Here is a 24,159-nt window from a genome sequence, read left to right on the forward strand (position 1 = left end):
TCATCTTTTCGTCTTTTTGTCTTTTTGTTTTTTGGTCTTTTCATCTTTTTGTATTTTCATATTTTTGTTGTTTTGTCCTTTTGTCGTTTTGTTGTTTCATCGTTTTGCCATTTTGTCGTTTTGCCTTTTCATTGTTTTGTCATTTCGTCATTTCATCGTTTTGTCTTCTGGTCTTTTTGCCATTTCATCGTTTTGTCATTGCATTGTTTCATCTTTTTGTCTTTTCGCCTTTTCACCTGACACCTTTTCATCATTTTGTTCTTTCATCTTTTTGTCTGTTCGTCTTTTTGTCTTTTCGTCTTTTTGTCTCATCGTCTTTTCGTCTTTTCATATTTTTGTTGTTTCGTCGTTTTGTTGTTTCATCATTTTGCCGTTTTGTCATTGCATTGTTTCATCTTTTTGTCTTTTCGCCTTTTCACCTGACACCTTTTCATCATTTTGTTCTTTCATCTTTTTGTCTTTTCGTCTTTTTGTCTTTTGGTCTTTTCGTCTTTTTGTCTCATCGTCTTTTCGTCTTTTTGTATTTTTGTTGTTTCGTCCTATTGTCGTTTTGATGTTTCATCGTTTTGCCGTTTTGTCATTTTGTCGTTTTGTCATTTTGTCATTCCATCTTTTCGTCTTTTAGTCTTTTTGCCATTTTGTCGTTTCGTCATTTCATTGTTTCACCTTTTTGTCTTTTCGCCTTTTCATCTTTTCATCTTTTAATCTTTTTGTCATTTTGTCATTTCATCTTTTCGTCTTTTAGTCTTTTTGCCATTTTGTCGTTTCGTCATTTCATTGTTTCACCTTTTTGTCTTTTCGCCTTTTCATCTTTTCATCTTTTAATCTTTTTGTCTTTTTGTCTTTTCGTCTATTTGTCTTTTCATCATTTTGTATTTTTGTTGTTTTGCCGTTTCATCATTTTGCCTTTTTGTCGTTTCGTCATTTTGTCGTTTCATCTTTTTGTCTTTTAGTCTTTTCGCCCTTTCGTCGTTTCATCATCCATCGTTTCATCTTTTTGTTTTTTCGCCTTTTTGTCTTTTCGACTTTTTGTCTTTTTGTCTTTTTGTTCAATGGTTGAAACAAACACTTCGTGCCAGTGGATGTTTCCAAAAAAAAAAACGTAAACAGAATTCAAAACTAAAAAATCAGAAATGAAAAAAAAATACTTAAAAAAGTTCGTTTTTCTCAGCCCTGATTTAAAATAAAAAGTAGAAACTTGACTACTTGAAAAATGAAAATTGAAAATGAAAAAATGTGAGTTAAACTGAAATCGAAAATAATTAGAATAAAAAACAAAAATTTAGAAAAGGAATACAAAAATAAAGATTGAAAAATAATGAAAACCAAAACCGAAAATAAAAAAAAAACATAAAGAAAACTGCACAAAAATTCAGTTTTTTCTAACAAAGATCTTACAAAAACAAGGTGGAAACCGCTAATGAAATGGAAATGGAAATTCAAAAATGAAAAACTGTTGAATACGATCAAAAACCGAAAAAAAAACTAAACCACCCTTCTCCTCCATCAAAAAAAAAAAACACGACAACCATTAAGTTGAATAAAAAAACAATAACCAAAAAAAGCAACAACAAAAAATTGTAAAAAAATAAAAATTGAAAACTAAAAAACGAAAACAAAAAAGTGAAGAAAGTAAAAAAACAGAAATTAAAAAAAAATTCAATTTTCTCAACCACTGTAAAAACAAAATCAAGAATCAAAAAAATGACAAATGAAAAGAAATATAGAAAAACTTTCAAAAACAGAAATATATCGTACTTAAAGGAACAACAAAAAACGTAAACAGAAATGAAAATTGAAAACTCAAAAACCAAAACTGAAAACTGAAAAAAACGAAAGCAAAAGTTGAAAGATCTAGTTTTCCAAACCCTAAAAATATGTTTTTTGTATACATTACAAAAAAAAAAAAAAAAAAAAAAAAACGATGCTACTCGTAGGTGTGCAATGTACTGATGGATTTGGTATCATTTATCAATATTCGAAATAAAATTTTCATTTCAAAACCACGAGTAAATACGTTTTGAATAGATAGGTATCCATCTATAGATATAATAACTACGTATATTTTTTCACCCAAAATTGAACGATGAGACGCCTCTCCTCAATATTTTATGTACCGACTTATGACTTATGTATAAGTACTATATAAAAGATACGAAGTACCCTGTGTTTTTTATTAATTATTTCTCGAAACACGACGTTGAAATTTCTAGAGGAAGAAGTTAGGTAGGTATTCAATACACGCAATTATTTGCATAGGAAAGAAGACGGAAAAAAGGGTCGTTCACAGAAACACAGAAAAAGAGAAAACGCAACATGCAAGTGTAATATGGTCGTCGTCGTCGTCATCGCCGTCATCGGTTTGTGTCATCTTTGCTTAAACATCAAAAGGCAAAAATACTGGGACAAGGGGTACGGTAGATGGAAAAAGAATCAACACTACGTATACATGTGTAAGGTACATAGAAAAATAGATGTAGTACTCCGAGTACTCGTATATATTTTTATGTGACCCTTGTCGTGGTTGTGTCATCGTCGTCGTTGAAAATAAATATTAAAACAGGGAGAATCATAGTAAGAGAGATAGAGTATAGAGTGTCGCACAGCACAGTGTCTTGCATTTAGGTCACCATCGGTCGATTGGCGATGCATCATAGTGGAAAGTTGTTATTTCCACTAACTGCCATTGCCTGCACCGCGTCCTCCTCCAATGAAACCATCTTCCTGTTTCCTGCGGTCTGGTCAGCCTTTTGCTATTACGAATAGGTACATCTACATACATACATTAACCATCAACACTCGAACTCACCGTCAGTCAGGGGAATAGTGGATCTGAAGACGTATTACTTACCCACTTGCTATACCATGTTAACAACTATCGACGTAGGTAAGGTAAATATTTATGTAGATAATATGATGGGTGAGATTGTGTCTCGTACATGTTCCCTGCTTATGAATACAGACACAGGGACTAGTTAGACGCAGCGGTATAGATGGTTCTATTTCATTTGTATTGATGATAATTTTTCAATTGTTGAAGAATTTTTTCTGGCATCCGGGGGGGGGGGGGGGGGAGGAAACCATCTCCGAAAATCGAGTTTTGAAATTATTGACTGTTGGAAGATGATTTTGTAAGGTTTGAAAATTTGCTAGTGATATTACTCGTATTAGCCCATTGACCGATCTTTCGTCCATTCATGCTCAAAATGAGGTAGGTATTTCAACTTGTAGAAAATTTTGTACTCCTGAAGAAAAAACAAAAGTACGTCCAAAAATACGTCCCAAGACAAATTTCAAACGTAGAACTATATTTTTCGATTTTTTGACAATTTTCAAAATTCGTTTTCGCCGATCCAAATTCAGAATTTCCTCAGCGATTATTAAAAAAAGAAAATTTGGTAAGCATTCTATTTTCCAGCTTTAAAATCAATTAGTGGTGGTTTTAAGCGTTTCCAGAGCTTCTCCAAAACGATTTTCGTAGTTTTGAGTTTTATGATAAAAAAAACTCGATTCTGAAAATTTGAGCTGAAATTGTTTTTTAATTTCATTTTATTCAATTAATTTTCAAAACTTAATTTAATCTTTTGATTCAAGATTGTAACTTGAAAATATCTAAGTAATCCTTATTTCAACAACTTGAAATCACTTTCAATAGATTCGGAGGGTCAAAAATATGATACCCAGTACATACAAAATTTCAGCTTTCTAGCTGAATTAGGTGAAAATGTTGATTTTTTCCATTTTGACTACAATTTGATTTCTGAAAATTAATCAATAAGTTCCAAAAATGAACTTGAGCACTCAAAATTCCGACTAATGTGGCATTTTGATCTAGTATTATGGACTCAAAATTTACAGGAAATAAAGGGAGGGAAATAATTTTGAATTTTTTTCTGTACTCGCTCAAAATTGTGTAGAGATATACGTAGATCCTCAGAAGGGAGCATTTTCCTACCCAACCTGTGGTATTTGAGACGGAACTACAGAATCCCCACTCCACCACATCCTCTACCCAAAAACTTGTCCAAAAGTCGAAAAATTTTCATTAATACATTATTTTGATGGTAATTGGGAAATTTTACGACCTGAGATAAATTTTTCGACTTAGAAGAATTATTGGCAGTGATAGAAAACTGAAACGGGAACTGAAACTGATACGTGTTGAAAACAGAAACTGAAACGAAAAAATTAAAACTAAACCTGAAATGAGCGAAACCGAAACTAAAAATTAAAAACTGAAACGTTCGCGAACGAATTGATTCATTTTTAGTGCATCATTCGCGAACGAATTGGTTCATTTTTTGGCGAATCTTGTTCGCGAACGCATTGATTCATTTTTCGGCAAATCTCCTTCGCGAACGAATTGATTCACTTTTAGTGATTCATTCCCGAACGAATAGGTACATTTTTTGGCGAATCTCCTTCGCGAACAAATTGATTCATTTTCAGTGAATCATTTGCGAACGAAATGGTTCATGTTGGCGAATCTCCTTCGCGAACGAATTGATTCATTTTTAGTGAATCATTTGCGAATGAATTGGTTCATTTTATGACGAATCTCGTTCGCGAATGAATTGGTTCATTTTTTGGCGAATCTCGTTCGCGAACGAATCGGTTCATTTTTTGGCGAATCTTGTTCGCGAACGCATTGATTCATTTTTCGGCAAATCTCCTTCGCGAACGAATTGATTCACTTTTAGTGATTCATTCCCGAACGAATAGGTACATTTTTTGGCGAATCTCCTTCGCGAACAAATTGATTCATTTTCAGTGAATCATTCGCGAACGAATTGGTTCATTTTTTGGCGAATCTCGTTCGCGAACGAATTAATTCAGTTTTAGGGAATCATTGGCGAACGAATTGGTTCATTTTATGGCGAGTCTCGTTCGCGAACAAAGTGATTCATTTTTAGTGCATCATTCGCGAACGAATTGGTTCATTTTTTTGCGAATCTCCTTCGCGAACGAATTCATTCATTTATAGTGAATCATCTCGTTCACAAACGAAATGATTCATTTATAGTGAATCATTCGCGAACAAATTGGTTCATTTTTTGGCGAATCTCGTTCGCGAACGAATTGGTTAATTTTTTGGCGAATCTCCTTCGCGAACAAATTGATTCATTTTCAGTGAATCATTTGCGAACGAAATGGTTCATGTTGGCGAATCTCCTTCGCGAACGAATTGATTCATTTTTAGTGAATCATTTGCGAATGAATTGGTTCATTTTATGACGAATCTCGTTCGCGAATGAATTGGTTCATTTTTTGGCGAATCTCGTTCGCGAACGAATCGGTTCAGTTTTTGTGAATCATTGGCGAACAAATTGGTTTATTTTATGACGAATCTCCCTCGCGAATGAATTGGTTTATTTTTTTGGCGAACCTCGTTCGCGAACGAATTTATTCATTTATAGTAAATCATCTCATTCACAAACGAATTGATTCATTTATAGTGAATCATTCGCGAACAAATTGGTTCATTTTTTGGTGAATCATGTTCGCGAACAAAGTGATTTATTTTTAGTGCATCATTCGCGAACGAATTAATTCATTTATAGTGAATCATTTGCGAACAAATTGGTTCATTTTTTGGCGAATCTCGTTCGCGAATGAATTGGTTCATTTTTTGGCGAATCTCGTTCGCGAACGAATTCATTCATTTATAGTGAATCATCTCGTTCACGAACGAATTGATTCATTTATAGTGAATCATTCGCGAACGAATTGGTTTATTTTTTTGGCGAATTTCGTTCGCGAACGAATTGATTCATTTTTAGTGAATCATTTGCGAATGAATTGGTTCATTTATAGTGAAACATTCGCGTACGAATTGGTTCATTTTTTGGCGAATCTCCTTCGCAAACAAATTGATTCATTTTCAGTGAATCATTCGCGAACAAATTGGTTCATTTTTTGGCGAATCTCGTTCGCGAACGAATTGGTTCATTTTTTGGCGAATCTCCTTCGCGAACAAATTGATTCATTTTCAGTGAATCATTCGCGAATGAATTGGTTCATTTTTAGTGAATCATTTGCGAATGAATTGGTTCATTTTATGACGAATCTCGTTCGCGAATGAATTGGTTCATTTTTTGGCGAATCTCGTTCGCGAACGAATCGGTTCAGTTTTTGTGAATCATTGGCGAACAAATTGGTTTATTTTATGACGAATCTCCTTCGCGAACGAATTGGTTTATTTTTTTGGCGAATCTCGTTCGCGAACGAATTTATTCATTTATAGTAAATCATCTCGTTCACAAACGAATTGATTCATTTATAGTGAATCATTCGCGAACAAATTGGTTCATTTTTTGGCGAATCTCGTTCGCGAACGAATTGGTTCATTTTTTGGGGAATCTCGTTCGCGAACGAATTGGTTTATTTTTTGGCGAATCTCGTTCGCGAACTAATGGGTTCATTTTTTGGCAAATCTCGTTCGCGAACGAATTGGTTCTTTTTTTGGCGAATCTCCTTCGCGAACGAATTGATTCATATTTAATGAATCATTCCCAAACGAAATTGATCTAGTCCCTTTTGATATTTTGATTTAGTTTCAGTGAATCGTTCACAAATGAATTGAAAAAAGTTAACCACTTCGTTTCTAAATGATTCGTTTTGTTATCTAATACAGAATGGCGTATAATTCGAACTCATTCATTATAAAACTATATTTCCAACTTTGCACATGTCCGGACCTTCCGGGCATGGTTCGAACCAAGCCCGATGAAAAAGGAACATTCACGCTCGGTCCGGGCACTTCGAAGATGGTACAAATTAGCTGTACTATCCCCGAACTGTACATATACAACGTACTACGTCCTAAAAAATAATCCAAAATCACTCACCATCGTGCATCGGATCGATCGTATGGATCATCAGCTGCAACAACCCGTGCTTAAACTTCGTGCTGGTATTGGATTCTCGTCGATCCGTTCGCAATGCCGGACTCGCTGGTATTTCGTCGTTAAGCGTAGCAGTACCATGCTGTAACACACCAGTAACAAAAAATTACTTACGCTCGCTATACTATCCATCCACCAACCAACCTTAATTACTCGAAAAACGCGATATAGAGTCGTGTCGTACGAGTATAATCGCGGCTGCTTCATGGCTCATGGTGCCATTAAGAGTCATTCGTTCTCGCTACAGCTCGCTCGCTCGCTTACTCGCTCAACACCTCCAGCACCACCCCCTCCCTCTTCCATCGTCGTCCTATCTTCATCCCTTTTTTGACACATGTTACCGTATACCGAATCGTGTATAGGTCGTTTCGCATCGACCGAACGAACCGTCGAGAGACCGAGCTCACGACAAATTCGTCTCTCAATTTCGTACCTACGTTAAATTCTCAACCCCCTAACGATCTCGTAAAAAAGGGGGTCATCAGGATAAAAAGCAGACATCGATACGACGCCACGAAAAAAAAAACACGACGTAACATTTTTATTAATATACAGAACACGTAAAAAAAAACACCAGCTTCGCGTTCACGAGACAATTATCCATCCGTTAATTGTTTCAAAGCAATTACTACCGTACCTTTGTTGTGTACGAGCTCTTTAATCATACTAAACAATTTTAAAACGGAACAGTCCCCCCCTTGAAGGGGATACCAGCCAGCAGGGAGGTAGCAAAAAAGGCTATATCTTTAATTTTATACACCCTGTGTACTTCAACCAGCAGCATTTTGCAGGTAGGCAAGTATAATATTTACACGATGTCGTTTTATTATATGTACTACAAAGGTACCTAGATAGGTAAGGTAAGTACACCATTGTATAGGTACGATAGCTAGGTCGTCGTCGTCGCAGCACACAACACAACATAACACAACGCAAGCTACAACAAAGTCTCGCAAATTAAAACTTTTAACTGCTCTTACAAAACCAGAAATCCCTTCAAGTACCAACATTTACATTTTCCGAGCTATTTACCATATACTTTAGAATCATTTACCCTCAAGTACAGCAGTACACACCAAGTTTAACTTCCTTACAAGTTGTAACACGTCGGCGTGGTCAGCCCCCTGTCAGCCTTTTTTCCTTTCTTTTTCATCTCATAAAAAGCTTTGTACGTAGCTGCTCCTTCAAAGCAGCATCGTATACTCTACTCACCTAATCAAAGGCAAAGAAAAAACCCAGGCTGAGAATTCTTCGTGTTTAGATACATTACACGATATACAGCTATACGTGCAAACCTTTTCTTCTCACCCATTCCTGTACCCCTGAAAAAAAACTCGCAGAAAAGACCACTCGAGTCTATAACTCGTCGTTGCTCCGGATCTGCTCGCGCCAAGACGAGGAAGCAGAAAAAAATGAGAAAAAATCAATGCACTTTCGAGTAGCACGTTCGATAACATGTAAAATAATACCAACAAAAAATTAAAACAAAGAAAACGAGAGGGGAGAAAGCGTCTTGCATCATAACTTATATACCCAGTTAGTAACCTAATTCTTTTGTTTTTCCCCCCCTTCTGTTTCATCTCATCGAGGCTGGATATTTAGAATTCAGAAAGAAAATGGGGGGGGGATGGAGGGAGGGGGTGTAAAAATTCGTATTTTATATTGTTTTTATTTCGAGTATTTCATTATAGTACAAAGTTCATTTTTCATTTTTCGTTTGCGCTGCTCTCTTTCTCTCTCTCTGTTCTGTGACATGACGTTCTTTTACTCCATCTTTGGTCTAGTTTTTCGTCTCTTCTGGCCCATTGAAACCAATATGACGTCATTGACATGTACCCACATTTTTCTTGGATTTTTTTTACCCTTTCGAAACACCGTTGTAAGAGTTAAGCAGGAAATAAAGTGAAGTAAATCCCAACCAAACGAATAACACTCTCGACCCAGGATGTATACGAGTAACACTGGTAGTAATACCTTCCACCTACGTCACTCGTCGTTGTCGTCAGCGTCATCGTCTCGCGAACTTACCATATTCGTCGTTTCGCGAATTTTCAATCATTACGAGAAAGGAGTAGAGAGACAGAGAGAAAGAAAAAAATACCAGAAGATAAAAAGTCGCGTGAAATTGTTACGAAATAGGTCACGATTCATAATAACCCATTTTAAAAACCTTGTAGCGGTGTTATTTCCTCTTTTCTGTACTTTTTTTTCTGCTTCTTCTTCTTCTTCTTGTGCTTCGCTCCTTTTGTTCACATTAAAACCAGGAACGAATTAGGGTTACACTTTTCAAACTATTTTAATGATCCGATTACACGACCGCGTAAAGAATAATAGAAAACTGAAAAAAAAAGTAGTATACGTATGACGATGAGACGATGAGGAACTCGCGCGATAGAAAGATGAGATTAAAGCTGCGCGTACTCGATATCCAAACAGACTTTCGTAGGTACGAATTTTTTTCTCAAGTTGGGAAAAAAAGTCTCGGTTTATTTTTTTAAAAAATCATATTTTTTTCAAAAAAATTGCTGTAAAGTCTTGCAATTAGCTAAAATCGTAACCATCTTGCTTTTTTGCCAACAATACGAGGCAAAATTATCGTGCTTTCGAAGCAAAGTTGCTGGGAAAAAGATGGTACATAAAGGTCTCCTCTCCAAGGAAAATTTCAAATCATGGGTAATTGGGTATGTTTTTTTGCTTTCAATTTAACTCGATATTCGCAGAATTCCAAGCTTAGAAAAAGTCTGAAAAAATATCGTGAAGTCTGTTTTGAAAAGATAGGAATAATTCTTGTAATAAATTGATCCTCCCTCCTCCCACAATCTGTCATATTATTTATCAAAAAAATCAACGAGATTCTGCACTCAAATTTTCTAAAAGTCCAATGTCATAGGACTAATGTCAGAGAGTCAACAAAAAACCTATACAACAGACCCAGATAGCATTTTTTCTGTTGTCAGAAATCACCGTCTCTGAAATGCGATTGATTTTCTACAACGTTTTTAAAAGTCTGTCATAATGTCAGAAAGTGGACTGAATATTTTCCGTAATTGATGGTTAATTACCGTAATTGTTGGTAAATTACCGTAATTGTTGGTAAATTAAGTATCCATAATTTTTGGTAAATTACCGTAATTGTTGGTAAATTACTGTAATTTTTAGTAAATTATCGTAATTGTTGGTAAATTACAATAAATTTTGGTAAATTACCGTAAATTGTTGGTAAATTACCATAATTTTTATTAAATAACTAGTAAATTATTACAATTTTTGGTAAATTACAAATAACCATATTTAGTAAATTACTATAATTTTTGGTAAATTACTGTAATTTTTGGTAAATTACTGTAATTGTTGGTAAATTACCGAAATTGTTGGTAAATTACCGTAATTGTTGGTAAATTAAGTACCCATAAATTTTGGTAAATTACCATAATTTTTGGTAAATTACAGTAATTGTTGGTAAATTACCAAAATTGTTGGTAAATTACCGTAATTGTTGGTAAATTAAGTACCCATAATTTTTGGTAAATTAGGTACCGTAATTGTTGGTAAATTACTGTAATTTTTAGTAAATTATCGTAATTGTTGGTGAATTACAATAAATTTTGGTAAATTACCGTAAATTGTTGGTAAATTACCGTAATTTTTGGTAAATTATTGTAATTGTTGGTAGATTACCGTAATTGTTTGTAAATTACCATAATTGGTGGGAAATTACCGTAATTGTTGATAGATTACTGTAATTGTTGGTAAATTACCATAATTGTTGGTAAATTACCATAATTGTTGGTAAATTACTGTAATTTTTAATCAATAACCCATATTTAGTAAATGTAGTGGAAGAAAACCAAATAAATACTTTAGCGATCCTATAGGTGTAAATTCTACCTAATCTATTTTTCAAACAGTCAGCTGTTCCACTTCATAATACTATTAGCGATCCTATAGGACATTTAATGAAAATATCCATCATAGCAATCAGCTGATTTATCTAATAAACAAACTGTCAGATATTTTATTTACTTAGCGATCCTATGGGAAGTCTACCATAACTAATTTCAATGTGCTTAGTCAGCTGTTTTATTTTACCTTCAAGGAGCATACTCAATACATTTTTATGATGTACTCAATCAGCTGAGATATATCTTAATCAGGTGATACAAATATTAATCAGCTGATACAAATCTCAAACAGCTGAGATAGATTCCTCATGAGATGTTCTATGTTCACAGCACATACGGAACACGACCCTGAAGAATCACGCAATATTCGTTCTTTTTGTTCGAACGAGTGATTCGACTCTTAATTGTTGTTTTTAGTGCATTTTGCATTTTTCATATCAAAACAATTTTCTATTGAGTATTGAATGAACTTAGTGAAGTTGAAGTAATTTATGAATTTTATTTCATTTATTTGAAGGAAGAATAAATAAATACAACTTCTCTGTAGTACCTAATACCCAAAGAATTAACCAAGTATATATTTTATCTCTCACCCAAGTGCTCATAATCACCCAGTTACGATTACGACAACTCAAACGTCTCAAACTAAACCAGAAACTAGATGATAGCGTACAAAAATAAATCAGGAAACTCATGGATAGCAGCATACACAAGCACATTTTTCATTTTCATAAAAGCATCGTTGAACAAGTTTGTTTCGGAGGTCGATGATGGCCACAATATTTCGAAGATGTCCAAAGCTTCTCACCAATCTAAAAAAATAATCGCTAACTACATCGCAAAATTCACTTTACAAAACAGAGTCGGTACATAGATAGATCAAGTCGCTCTTCAGTCTTCAGTCAAAAGTTGATAATTTGGCAGCTGGCAAATCTACGAATATTTTTTATCGTCCTACTCCTATGACACAGGAAATGATTTTCTGTTAAGTGTTATGTTATCGCAACAGAAGCTGCTACAGAAATTCGATGATAACTGACCTTTGTCACCTTTGGAAAATTGGAAACACGAAATCAATCAAGTATCAATAATTTATATTTAATATCAATACATTCCGCTTCGATGATTTATACAAATTCGCTGAATCCCTAATTCGCAATGTAAACTCAATACTCATAAACTATAATAATGCGAAAATGATAACGTTCAGTGATCAAACATTTGAATCATTAGTTCGTTCGTCCATGTTCCGTATGTGCTGTGAACATAGCACATCTCATTCCTCATCAGCTGAGAAGCTAGTGCATCCACCTTTTTCAGAGTATATAAACTCAGCCAACTCACTGGTAAAATCAGTTCTCTTCTGGCTATCAAAGTCTAATCTTCTTTAGCTAGAAGAGCTAGGGAGGCCTACCTTAACATAGGTGTAGAACTTCACTTATGTGTAGGCCGCACTCCATTGATTCTCATTGTGGCTGCTTCAGTACCATTTGAGATCTTTGGTTTGGCCTTATAGGGATCTCATTGATCCTCCCACTGGATACCTATGTACCATAGGAGATCTTTGGTTTAGCCTTATAGGGATCTCATTCATCCTCCCAGTGGATACCTAGTACCATTGGAGATCTTTGGTTTGTCTGAACGTGCAAAGGTTAAGTTAACCTAACCTAACCTTACCTGCATTTGGGACCGGTTCCCTTAGAACTATTCGCGACTAAGTATAAGCTGTGTAAAGCTCCGTTAAATATAATCCGTGTATTTCATGTTTCAAAATAAAAACATTAATAAAAACTTTACAACCATTTCGTGTGTTCGTTTTCATCCACTACAGTAAATTACTATAATTTTTGGTAAGTTACAGTAATTGTTGGTAAATTGCTGTAATTTTTGGTAAATTACTGTAATTGTTGGTAAAATAAGTATCTACCCATAATTTTTGGTAAATTATTGTAATTGTTGTTAAATTACCGTAATTGTTGGTAGATTACCGTAATTGTTGGTAAATTACCGTAATTGTTGGTAAATTACCGTAATTGTTGGTAAATTACCATCATTTTTAATAAATAACTGTATTAAGTAAATTACTATAATTTTTGGTAAATAACCATAATTTTTGGTAAATAACCGTAATTTTCGGTAAATTACTGTAGTTTTTGGTAATTTACCATGATTTTTAATAAATTATTTTAATTGTGATTTTTTTAATAAGTTACAGTAATTTTTGATGAATTGTAATTGGTAAACTGCCAGAAGATCAATAGATACATATTTTTAAACCGCAAGTTTTTACTTTTCAATCCCAATGCTTCAATTTTTTAGAAATTATTTTTGTAACTATCCTCTCATTTTTTTAAAGCAGCTTCTTGAGTCAACTAATGTACCTACCTACAATCTCCAAGACAGAAACCAACACATTTATAAGCTGATGAAAAATACCTATGCGAAAAAAAGAAAACAGCTTAATAGCTCGCATATAATGTATCGTCCGTCACACAACTGTAAATACTGTCACTAAAAATAGAATAAAACTAAATCGAAAAAGGTATGTAGGTAGGTAACAAAGCACAATATTCATCTCGGATTGAAAAAAAAAACAAAAAAAAACAAAAAAAATAGCGAAAAAATCCAAAGCCGAAATATTGAAAAACAAAAGACCCAACACGCGTTGCGTCGACCATCAGGGTAACTTTCCATCAATTCGTGATGTTTTAAAAGGTCTATCCCTCTTCTCTATACCTACTCCTGCTGCTGGTATATCTATTTCGATCATTCTGCTCTCTTTATTGTTGCCCTGCCTGGCCTGGCCTGGCCCGACCTGGTCTGGCTTTGCACGAATATTTTTCTCTCTGTCAGAAACGACGAAACGGAATTTTTTTTTCGAAACAAAATAATAGAGTGAAATAAAAATCTCGTATTTTGCGTCGGTCGTTTCCTTCCGTGTAGCCTGCCCTCCTCCCTTCGTCACCCCTATCGCCATTATGGTCGTTACCGTCGCCATTACACGGCGTATTCTTCGCAACAATGGACGATGGACGCGGATGGGTCGGTGGGGATGGTGGCGGTGGCGCGAATACTATAATAAATCTTACCAATAAATTCGACCCCCGCGATACCCCCCTCCCTCTCCCCTCATCATATTCGCAAATTCATCCCTGGTCGGTTTTTTAGTCGACTGTTCGACTCGAATTTCCGATATATACCCTTCCCTTGCCCCCCCTCCTGCAACAGTTTACCTCACACGATTATAATACGACGACGACGACAACGACGATGACGATGAGGCGGATGGAAGTGTCGTCGAAATACGTATTATAGAAACAGACACAGAGTAGGTAAGGTAAGGTACAGCGTAACGTTTAAATATATTGTAAAAAAAATCCGAGTGGAACGAGAGACGGAGGAGAATCGCGAGGTAATTAAATAATTTACAATTATCCGCTACGCGATCTGCCCCCTGCCTCTCGCCATCTCACCGTGGCACTTTGCCCGTTTCGTTGCGATATTTTTCCACCCTTTGGAAAATTTATTACGCGGTTTATCATTTGCGACGAATGTATTTGTAGGGGATTTTCGCTACTGCTGGTGAATTCTTACGCTACGCTGCTGCGAGCTGGTTCGATTTTAAAATTGGTGAATTTTTTTTATCGAAATTTCGAGCAATTTTTATTCAATTGAAGTCATATTTTTTTCATTCGAGATCCCAAAAAAGATGATTTTTGGAAAATTCCTCCAATACCGCATTTAAACCCCGTTTAGAAGCAATTTCCAGCTTCATTTTAAATTCATGCATTTCTGAGGAAAAGAAAATTCGCACAATATCAACCAGCCGGAAAAGGAAAATAGTATCGTAGGGTATATGCTGTGAAATTGGCCGGATAAAAAAATCGGAACTGTTGTGTTGTCATTGTAAAACAAATGGCGGAGGGATAGGGAAACAGAACGAATGAAATAAAGTGACATACGAAGCATTACAGTGTACCCAACGTCATCGTGAAAGACAAAGACAACGACAACGTTGTGATTCTCGTAACAAGTCAGACTGCCAGACTAAATTACCTCGGTGTTTTTTAAACGACGACGTCGTACTTTGTACTATACATATACGTACGTTAGGTACTCGTATATTTACGCCATCAGAGTGGTAGCTGAAGCCTTTGGGAAAAGGGGCACGAGCAGGGACTGCCATGCCACGTTGCTATAGTGTTTGGGAAATTTGTCATCGCATGATTTCGAAAGATAGATTAGTTCGCGAATGGGACCGAAGACGGAGAAGAGGGGAGGAGGGTGTGAAAGATGTCAAAAACCGTTTTACGATACGACGATATCCGCTTATCGTGTGTACTGTACAGGGTGGTGGATGCGTGCTCGGTAAAGGCTATAAGGAAATTGATGCGATGCTTGCGCTTTTTTTTTTTACTTCTTTCTCCTCTTCCTCATCTATACAGATGGTAGAGGAGGAGACGGGAAGCGAACAAGGTACGTAGAAAAGACGTTCGAGCCGTTACGATATTCTTATTTCTACGAGGAGTTTGTAATTTATCAAAGACCGGACGTGGTATTTATCGAGTGGTTCCCATTTTGCTGTAAATCTGTGCCCTTTTCGACGTCGACGTCGTCAGCGCCATTTCCAGAGCGTTCCCATTCGCCTACCTGTGTTGTTAGAAAAGGTACCTATGGTATGTAGTAGTATACGAGATCGAAGGCATGCGGAGTAAGTTATGCGGAACGGAATGCTGTATAGTAAGAATATTTTTAAGGTGTAAGTGTAGGCAACTCGTATACTCGTGTCGATGTTGTCGTCATAGGTATCGGTGTTCCCTTCTCTTCTTCGACCTTTCTTCATCTCATCGCTGTCGCATAAACTTAATCTATGGTGCATTGAAGTATAATGTGTGAGGTTCGCGATAACTTATTGTCGAGGGTTGTATACTGCAGCAGCAGGTATACGAGTACATGAACGAAGTGGTTTCTATTTGATTTCATTCGTAATAACATCGTTGTCGTGGAAAATATTAAAAGTATATAGAGAAGCTTCTCCCTTGTGTATCTTTGTTTCGTACTAACGTCATCGTAGGTGCTCTTCTCTGTTCCCCTTCTTCTAATCTTGCTGTTATTACACTTACGATACGTATTTTTGCAGTAGAAGTAAGTAAGTATATATGAATGCGATTCATTGACTGCGGTTTTGTAAAATCGTATCGTTTTATGAAATGAGGTGCGCAATTATATTGTGGTGTAGGTATTGCTCGATACTCAGTGTTTTTCTTTCTCCAAAAATGGTAAATGTCAACTGTGGTTGAATTGACGAGCCACCCAATACTCTGATAATGAGGATACAGGTACACCTAAAGGAACGGTGATTTTGTTGAGTAAAAGAGCTGTAGTGGAATTTCAATTACCTACTTACTCGCAAAAAACCTTGCTTTCAAATATTTTTTTCTTGGCGACACATCTACACCGACACGTCTAAGCGATCATTTTGAAACAAAAATCATCTAAATCAGTCCACTAGAACTTTTACACAATATTATAAGGAAGAATAATTATCCTTAGTTACAGATGTTACAGTATTTATGTAGTCATAAATAATTACAGTAATCATCTGTAAATCACTAGAATTATACAATAATTACTCAGAAATTACTGTAGGTAGTCACTCGTAATTACCAGGTTTCTCACAAATTATAATTTTTTACTTGTGAGTTGTAAAGTACCATATATACCAAAAATTACTATTACCTATTTGCTAAAGAATTATAGTAATTACTTGTAACTTACTGTAATGGCACGTAAATTACTGTAATCACTTGTGAATAAATTACTGAAATCATATCGCACTTCGGGAGTAATAAAGTTACATCTCAAAAAAAAAATTGATTTTTGCATTTTTGGGGTTTGTATGACCCCCCTCAACCAAAAATTACACTTTGAGTTGGGTACTTACATTATCTAGATCTTGTAAAAAACGCAAATGGCCCAACTCAAAATCTCAACAACATTGCAAGTTGTTTGGAGTTATAAGGCTACATCTCAAAAAACTCCACCTTTTTTGAACAAATTTCGTACATACTAAGTGTTAACAAACAGTTTTGATTGTTTTGAATGTTTGTCAGTTAGAAATAGTCACAAGGAGTGCATTTCTTATTGGTTTGTACCAAATGGAAAATTTTTTTTTAATTGATCACTTTTCAGAAAAATGAATTTGCACATATAATGAAATTTTAGTTTTTTGAGAAAAACTCAAAAACTAAGCACTCTAGAAAAAAACTAATGACATTATGTCGGTTGGAAATTTAATTCTCTACAACTTTGTTAACATGAAATTTTTTGGACGCTTCCTTTCGCCTCCAGATCAACTATAATGAAAGGTTATAACTCAAAATGTTTTCCAAACATTGAAATATTTCCTCTTTAAGACTTTATTTTTCAAAGTGTTCTTATGCTAAATGAAGGTAGGATACCAGATCTTTAAAATGAGGTGCTAATCATTCCTCACAATTAATTATCAGTTGATGAAAATAATGAATCAAATTTTCAAAAAAAAAGAAAATCACTCTCCTGTAAAATTTCACTTTTTTGAGATGTAACCTTATTACTCCCGAGGTGCGAATTACACTGATTTACAAAAATAACAAAAAGTTACCAAAAACTACGGTAATTTCCCAACAATCACGGTAATTTACCAAAAATTACAGTAATTTACCAATTGATTAAAAATTATTGTAGTTTATAAAAAATTATAATTACAGTAAATTACCAAAAATTACAGTAATTTATCAAAAATTATTGGTAATTCACCAAAAATTACAGTAACTTACCAAGAATTATGGTTACTTACCAAAAATTATGGTAACTTACCAAAAATTATGGTACCTTACCAAAAATTACGGTAATTTACTAATTGAATAAAAATTATTGTAGTTTATACTTAACAAAATATAATCACAGTAAATTACTTAATAAAAATTATCGTAATTTATCAAAAATTATTGGTAACTTACAATTGAATTACAGCAATTTACAAATAAATACAGTCATTTACCAACATTTAGGGAAATTCATCAATAATTACGCTAAATTACCAAAAAGTATAACATTGAGAGAGTGATATATGCCTTAATTGTCTAAGTGATTCCCCGCTTTAAAGATGTAGCGGTAGAAATGATCACTTTTTCCACTATAGGCGGTAGAAAATGAACGTTTCTATGTAATTCTACAAGGTATTCGTGACGTCATACACATTTTACTTGAGGTATTCGTGACGTCAGCCGTGATAAATATTCGCGACTCATCAACCTTTCCACTATACCACCACCAATTTGCTGACAATGTCCCTACTTTCACGCCAAATATCCGTCATCCCTGCCACTTTTACAGTGAACTTTCATCTATAAAAGCTCCTGCACAAGCGTTTTTTCCTCAGTTGTTAGTTCCAACAACTCACCACGCTAGCTGTTCCAGTTGTTGTACGCATTCCTCCTCACGCTTTCGACTTCTTGCTGCCCAGTGGAATACCTCGGTGACCAAGAATTACAAATACCAATTTATGCTGCGGATAAATGCTTTCTAAGGACTCTGGAACTTATCCCATTCATCATTACCCAACATATCGAGTCACGCCTTACGCATTCTTATATCTCCACAGTATCATGGGATATAAGTCATGAAGGATCATAAATGAGGAACAGTGGAATGTAACTAGCACTCGGCCGTCGGGGTTAAAAGCTCGTCAGTAGACACAGCAATCCAGAGAACGCGATGTCCTTAACCAAGACCCTGACAGGTGGTTGTATATGAGCTTTTCAGTTTTGGGCTCAATATGCAACTAAAAACGTTGAAAGCCTGCCACCATATTACACATTCGATTTATTACATTTTCTACTAGAAGTTTATAATTATCATTTAATTATAGAAGTCTCATTCATGTATACAATTTGAGCAACCTGTGATATTACATGTTTACAATATCAATACATGAATTTATTATTTGGCTAATTGAGATGTCATAATTTCCTCAAACACTTTCTATCCCTGAGATGATTTACCATCAGGGCTTCCTACCTGGACAACTTATGATGTATTCTATTATTCTATGACTTCGCGCTTCACGACATCAAGTTCCCTGTTAAATCGTGTATTTGTTACGGTTCACGAGGCTCCTTTGGAAAGAGTGAGAGGACATAATGTTGGCGGATAATTGCATTTATGCAAAGAAATGTAATTATATTGAGAATCAACAAAAGTAATGTGTTTGAATATGCAATCCACCTCCTACATTGCGGACATGGACTAAATAATTACTTTCTCCCCCCCCCACAAAGATGTACATGATTTATGTACTTACATCATAACATGACATGATTTATCTACACTGGAAGTATGAGAACGTGGGAACTATTCCACCCTCCCTAAAAGCAGCGAGCTTGGTAGTCGGTACCATCATGGTGCTCTCTGCGAGATCTCAACTTTACTTAACATCAATATCTCGAGCTCGTCAGTACTAATGTCACCAAGAAGTGTATTTTCTCAAATGTACCTATAGGCAGAAGAGTTCTAACCTCTTCCCCTCTTTCCTAGTTTTTGCCCACAATTCTGTGGATAATTTGTGATAAAATAACCCTTTTGACAAAATTAATCAATCGCGGTACAATCATGGTATACTCTGATCCTGTCAGCCATCGGTAAGGCACTATAGCTTCACTCAGGTGAAATCATCAGCCATCTTTTTGGCCATCTTTGGTGCAAAATAACAATGAAACGTCACAGTGATGTCACTTGCCACACAGCTGTACTGTGCTGTGATTATGGCTGACGTCATCATTTTGCACCAAAGATGGCCGAAAAGATGGCTGACGATTTCACCTGAGTGAAGCTATAGTGCCTTAGCCATAGGTTTATATGAAACAATACAACCTAAGTCTGTCGCCGCTCTTAACATTCACTGAAAAAAAACAATAAAAATTACTATTTCAGTATAGTAACCGGATCCAATCCAAAAATAATAGTGATTTTTACTCAGCCAAAAAATACATTTTACCTATAGAATTAGGTAAAATTTATTACTCTCATAGTAAAAATCGCAATATTTTTGAATGGGATCCAGTTACTGTGTGAAATAGTAAAAATTATCCATAATTTATTTTCCGTGTTGGTAGAGCACAGGAGATGCAGAAAATAAGAACCGTGTGGGTAAGTGATGAAATGGCACATACCTTGAGTCAAAAGACTCAAAGCTACTTGACTGCAATTCTGTACTCCAATGCAAAAAGGATGGAAGTCCTATGACCTGGCATAAGGAAAGGAGGTTAGTGTGTTTAGTGCAGTTTTGAGAAACAGGGTTTTTAAACTTTTCAGTTCAAAATTTGGAATTCCTGTTTCTCAAAACTGCACTGAACACACTAACCTCCTTTCCTTATGCCAGGTCATAGGACTTCCATCCTTTTTGCATTGGAGTACAGAATTTCATCGTAGTTAATTGATGAATATCTATCTGCAACATGTGTAAGACAAGCTCATGCGAATGATAGGTATAAAATCAATACATATAAACCTTTAAATATCATTTTAATTAATGCTTGATTCACTAATGCGAGTCGTCTAGTTGGGAGCTGTCTCCCACTTAACTATGAAATATCTGCAAGTATTTCGTATGGATTTCTCTTAATTTTGTATTTTCTAGGACAAATAATTAATATTGACATGTCTGGAAATATCCATTTATTTGCGTTTAAACCACGATTAGTAATTTTGATGTGTATAGGGTGATCTGGTTTTATTCTAAAAAGCTCTCCGACTCAATCATCTGTCTGGCAGGTAAATCTCACTCTCTAGGGAATGAAAATTATCTTAACCACCTTAGGCAAAAATTATAATAATAACCTCTATACCTAATAATTCCTAATTTCACTCTATCAACATTACGAATTTATTAAAAATTTCTGCAATTTCCCAATAATTACGGTAATTCATCAGTAATTGTGGTAATTTACCTATATTTACGGTAATTTACAAATAGAAACTGTAATTTACGAGTAATTACGGTTCGATGAGTTATCAAATTGTAATGAGAAATCACTATAAATTGATATTTCGACTACCAAATAAGTCGATTCAAATGATTCGTTTCTTATAACTTCTTTTTTTCACGATGCCAGATTTTTTCACTTTTTGTTATGGTCTTTATTGTTCATCCAGTTCTAATTTCTCTGCCGCCACCCCCCCCCCCTGAAACTACAATTCGACACGTCAACATTTCCCTAAAGGACACGAGCAGTGCAGAGCAGCCTCTGATCAAAATAGCCACCAAGAGTGTGAAATTCTACCATAAAATGGCAGTACATAAATTCGCCAGCGGTCGCATCGATAGAAGAGGACGACGACCGATGGGTACAGTTCGAGCACATGGGTAAGAACAGAGGGAAGGGAAGGGAATTTATAATAGCTAGGCAAACAGCCTTTTCAGTTACGTACCAGTATGGTGGTTTAGCGAGCACTTTGCAAAGGGGGATAAAATTGGCGCGTGATCTTAATAGTAGCCTATAATAGCAGACGACGATGACGAGCGGATAGAGAGGAGGGGAGGGGATCGAGTGAGCGAAACAGAGGAGCGGGTCAAATTAAGAGAATTAATATTCGCCGAACTATGCGGCGAACGTAGAATAGAATAGAATAATTTTATAACTCGAATCGGGAGAACATGGGCCAGAATTTCTGTTATATTATCGCGACCGACAAACGACGCAATGACGACGATGGGGACAAGGATGACAATTTGTTGCGAAGGCGTTCAACAACACAGAATGGGGCCAGGGAGGACTTGGAGCACGCGATTATTTAGTCGACGGTGCGACGTTAACGTTACGTTACACGCGGTCCAATGATATTTGTACCCCTTCGCAGGCTGCAGGATGAGGTGGAGGTTTTTTGCGACAATGAGGTAGGACCCGGTGCGGTTAATTTTCGCAGAAATTGGTGGAAATGGGGGTCATGAAATTACCGACTACGTACCGTCGACGTCGATGTGGGTGGTGGTGGTACCCTTGAAGAAGATGGAATGCGAAATGGGTGTTTTTTTCTGAAGGTTATGAATACGATTAATACAGATTGAATTTTTGTAATCGAATTTTCAAAAGCTGAAAGTCGAACTTTCAAATTGAAAGTTCAAATTTCAAAATGACGCTGTAAGTGAGAGATGCCATTTAAAATTCTGAAAAAATTTCCATAGATGTTAGTCCGGCATATGACAATAGGAGTAATTGCACCCCCCCGCCGATCCTCCGGGACAACTTTTTTCTTGAAGGGGACATCCCAAGGAACATTTTAAAGCAAAGTTGTCAAAAAAAAAGTTGGCCTTACTTACAAAATGGCGGCCATTTTGATTGACAGGTCAGCCGAAATCGCAGATTTTGCGTTTTAACACAGGACTTGCACGAACTTTTTCAAACTTTACAAAGGTAGATCGAAAGATCATGCAAACATTTATCACCTGTCAAAATTTCAAGTGCTAAAGTGCGTTTTTCGATTTTTGGTGAATTTTTGAAAATCGAATTTAGGCCAAAAATGAGGGAAAAAATCAAAATTTTACCAAATTGGCTTAGAAAGCTAAAATTTGGGATATACCCTATTTTCGACATGCCAAATCGATTGGAAACGGTTTCAACCCGTTTTGAGCAGTTCTGGAGCCTCCAGCAAATTTTTGAAACTCGAAATTATCACAAAATTCCATAAAATTGGAGTTGTAAAGCTAAAATTTATTCTAAAAACTAATTTCAATACGCTACGAAGTACTGCAGATGAATTTCAAGTCGTTTTGGAGCCTCCAGCGACTTTTCGAAAATTCCTGAAACCTCCAGCAGATTTTTGAAACTTTAAATTTTCACAAAATTTCATCAATAATGGAGATAAAAAGCTGAAATTTACTGTACACTCCATTTTTAACACACTCTGAAGACGACTTCAAGTGGGTTAAAGTCATTTTAGGGCCTCCAGCGACTTTTTTTGAAAATTACTGGAGCCTCCAGCAGATTTTTGAAACTTTAAATTTTCACAAAATTTCATGAAAATGGAGATGGAAAGCTGAAATTTACTCTACACTCCAATTTTAACACCCTCTGGAGACGACTACAGGTGGGTTCAAGTCATTTTAGGGCCTCCAGCGACTTTTTTGAAAATTACTGGAGCCTCCAGTAGATTTTTTAAACTTGAAATTTCCCGCAACATTAATTTATCAAATGGAGTTGGCAAGCTGAAATTTACTTCGCAGACTACATGGTGGTTTCAAATGGTTTTGAATCTTCCAGCTACTTTTAGGAAATTTCAATTTTCCAAAAAAACGTCATACAACCCTTCAAAAAGTTGCTGGAGGCTCCAAAACGACTTGAAATTCACCAGCAGTCAACTACCGCAGCGTATTGAAATTAGTTTGCAGAATGGATTTCGACTTTCCATCTTGGTTTGATAAAATTTTGGGGAAATTTCAAGTTTCAAAAATCTACTGGAGGCTCCAGTAATTTTCAAAAAAGTTGTTGGAGGCTCTAAAATGACTTGAAATCCACCAGAAGTCGTTTTCAGAGTGTGTTAAAATTGGAGTGTAGAGTAAATTTCAGCTTTCCATCTCCATTTGATGAAATTTTGTGAAAATTCAAAGTTTCAAAAATCTGCTGGAGGCTTCAGGAATTTTCAAAAAGTCGCTGGAGGATCCAAAACGAACTGAAATTCACCTGCAGTACTTCGTAACGTATTGAAATTAGTTTTTAGAATAAATTTCAGCTTTACAACTCCAATTTGATGGAATTTTGTGGGAATTTCGAGTTTCAAAAATCTGCTGGAGGCTCCAGAACTGCTCAAAACGGGTTGAAACCGTTTCCAATCGATTTGGCATGTCGAAAATAGGGTATATCCCAAATTTTAGCTTTCTAAGCCAATTTGGTAAAATTTTGATTTTTTCCCTCATTTTTGGCCTAAATTCGATTTTCAAAAGTTCACCAAAAATCGAAAAACGCACTTTAGCACTTGAAATTTTGACAGGTGATAAATGTTTGCATGATCTTTCGATCTACCTTTGTAAAGTTTGAAAAAGTTCGTGCAAGTCCTATGTTAAAACGCAAAATCTGCGATTTCGGCTGACCTGTCAATCAAAATGGCCGCCATTTTGTAAGTAAGGCCAACTTTTTTTTTGGCAACTTTGCTTTAAAATGTTCCTTAGGATGTCCCCTTTAAGAAAAAAGTTGTCCCGGAGGATCGGCGGGGGGGGGGTGCAATTACTTCTATTGTCATATGCCGGACTATGTACCTTTTGATGCTTTTCTGGAATACTTAATTTTTGAGATGGGAAGACGAGCACCCTCTCCCCC

General features: G+C 35.7%; 1 protein-coding gene and 1 long non-coding RNA gene across 2 annotated transcripts in view; both read right to left on the reverse strand.

Annotated features, from left to right (window-relative positions):
- Nckx30C overlaps positions 1 to 24,159 on the reverse strand; it is a 199,682-nt gene that overhangs the window by 73,000 nt on the left and 102,523 nt on the right. Inside the window, exon 3 of the mRNA XM_065369079.1 lies at positions 6,849 to 6,987. Coding sequence (XP_065225151.1) covers positions 6,849 to 6,987 — 139 coding nt within the window. The remainder of the gene's footprint in view (positions 1 to 6,848; positions 6,988 to 24,159) is intronic.
- Positions 11,287 to 12,836, reverse strand: LOC135848804 (uncharacterized). The gene is made up of 2 exons (XR_010559437.1): positions 11,848 to 12,836; positions 11,287 to 11,761 (listed from the first exon to the last, which is right to left on the reverse strand). It is a non-coding gene; the product is annotated as an uncharacterized LOC135848804 (long non-coding RNA).

The sequence above is a fragment of the Planococcus citri genome, chromosome 5 (genome assembly GCF_950023065.1).
Source record: "Planococcus citri chromosome 5, ihPlaCitr1.1, whole genome shotgun sequence".
In the NCBI taxonomy this organism is placed as follows: domain Eukaryota; kingdom Metazoa; phylum Arthropoda; class Insecta; order Hemiptera; family Pseudococcidae; genus Planococcus; species Planococcus citri.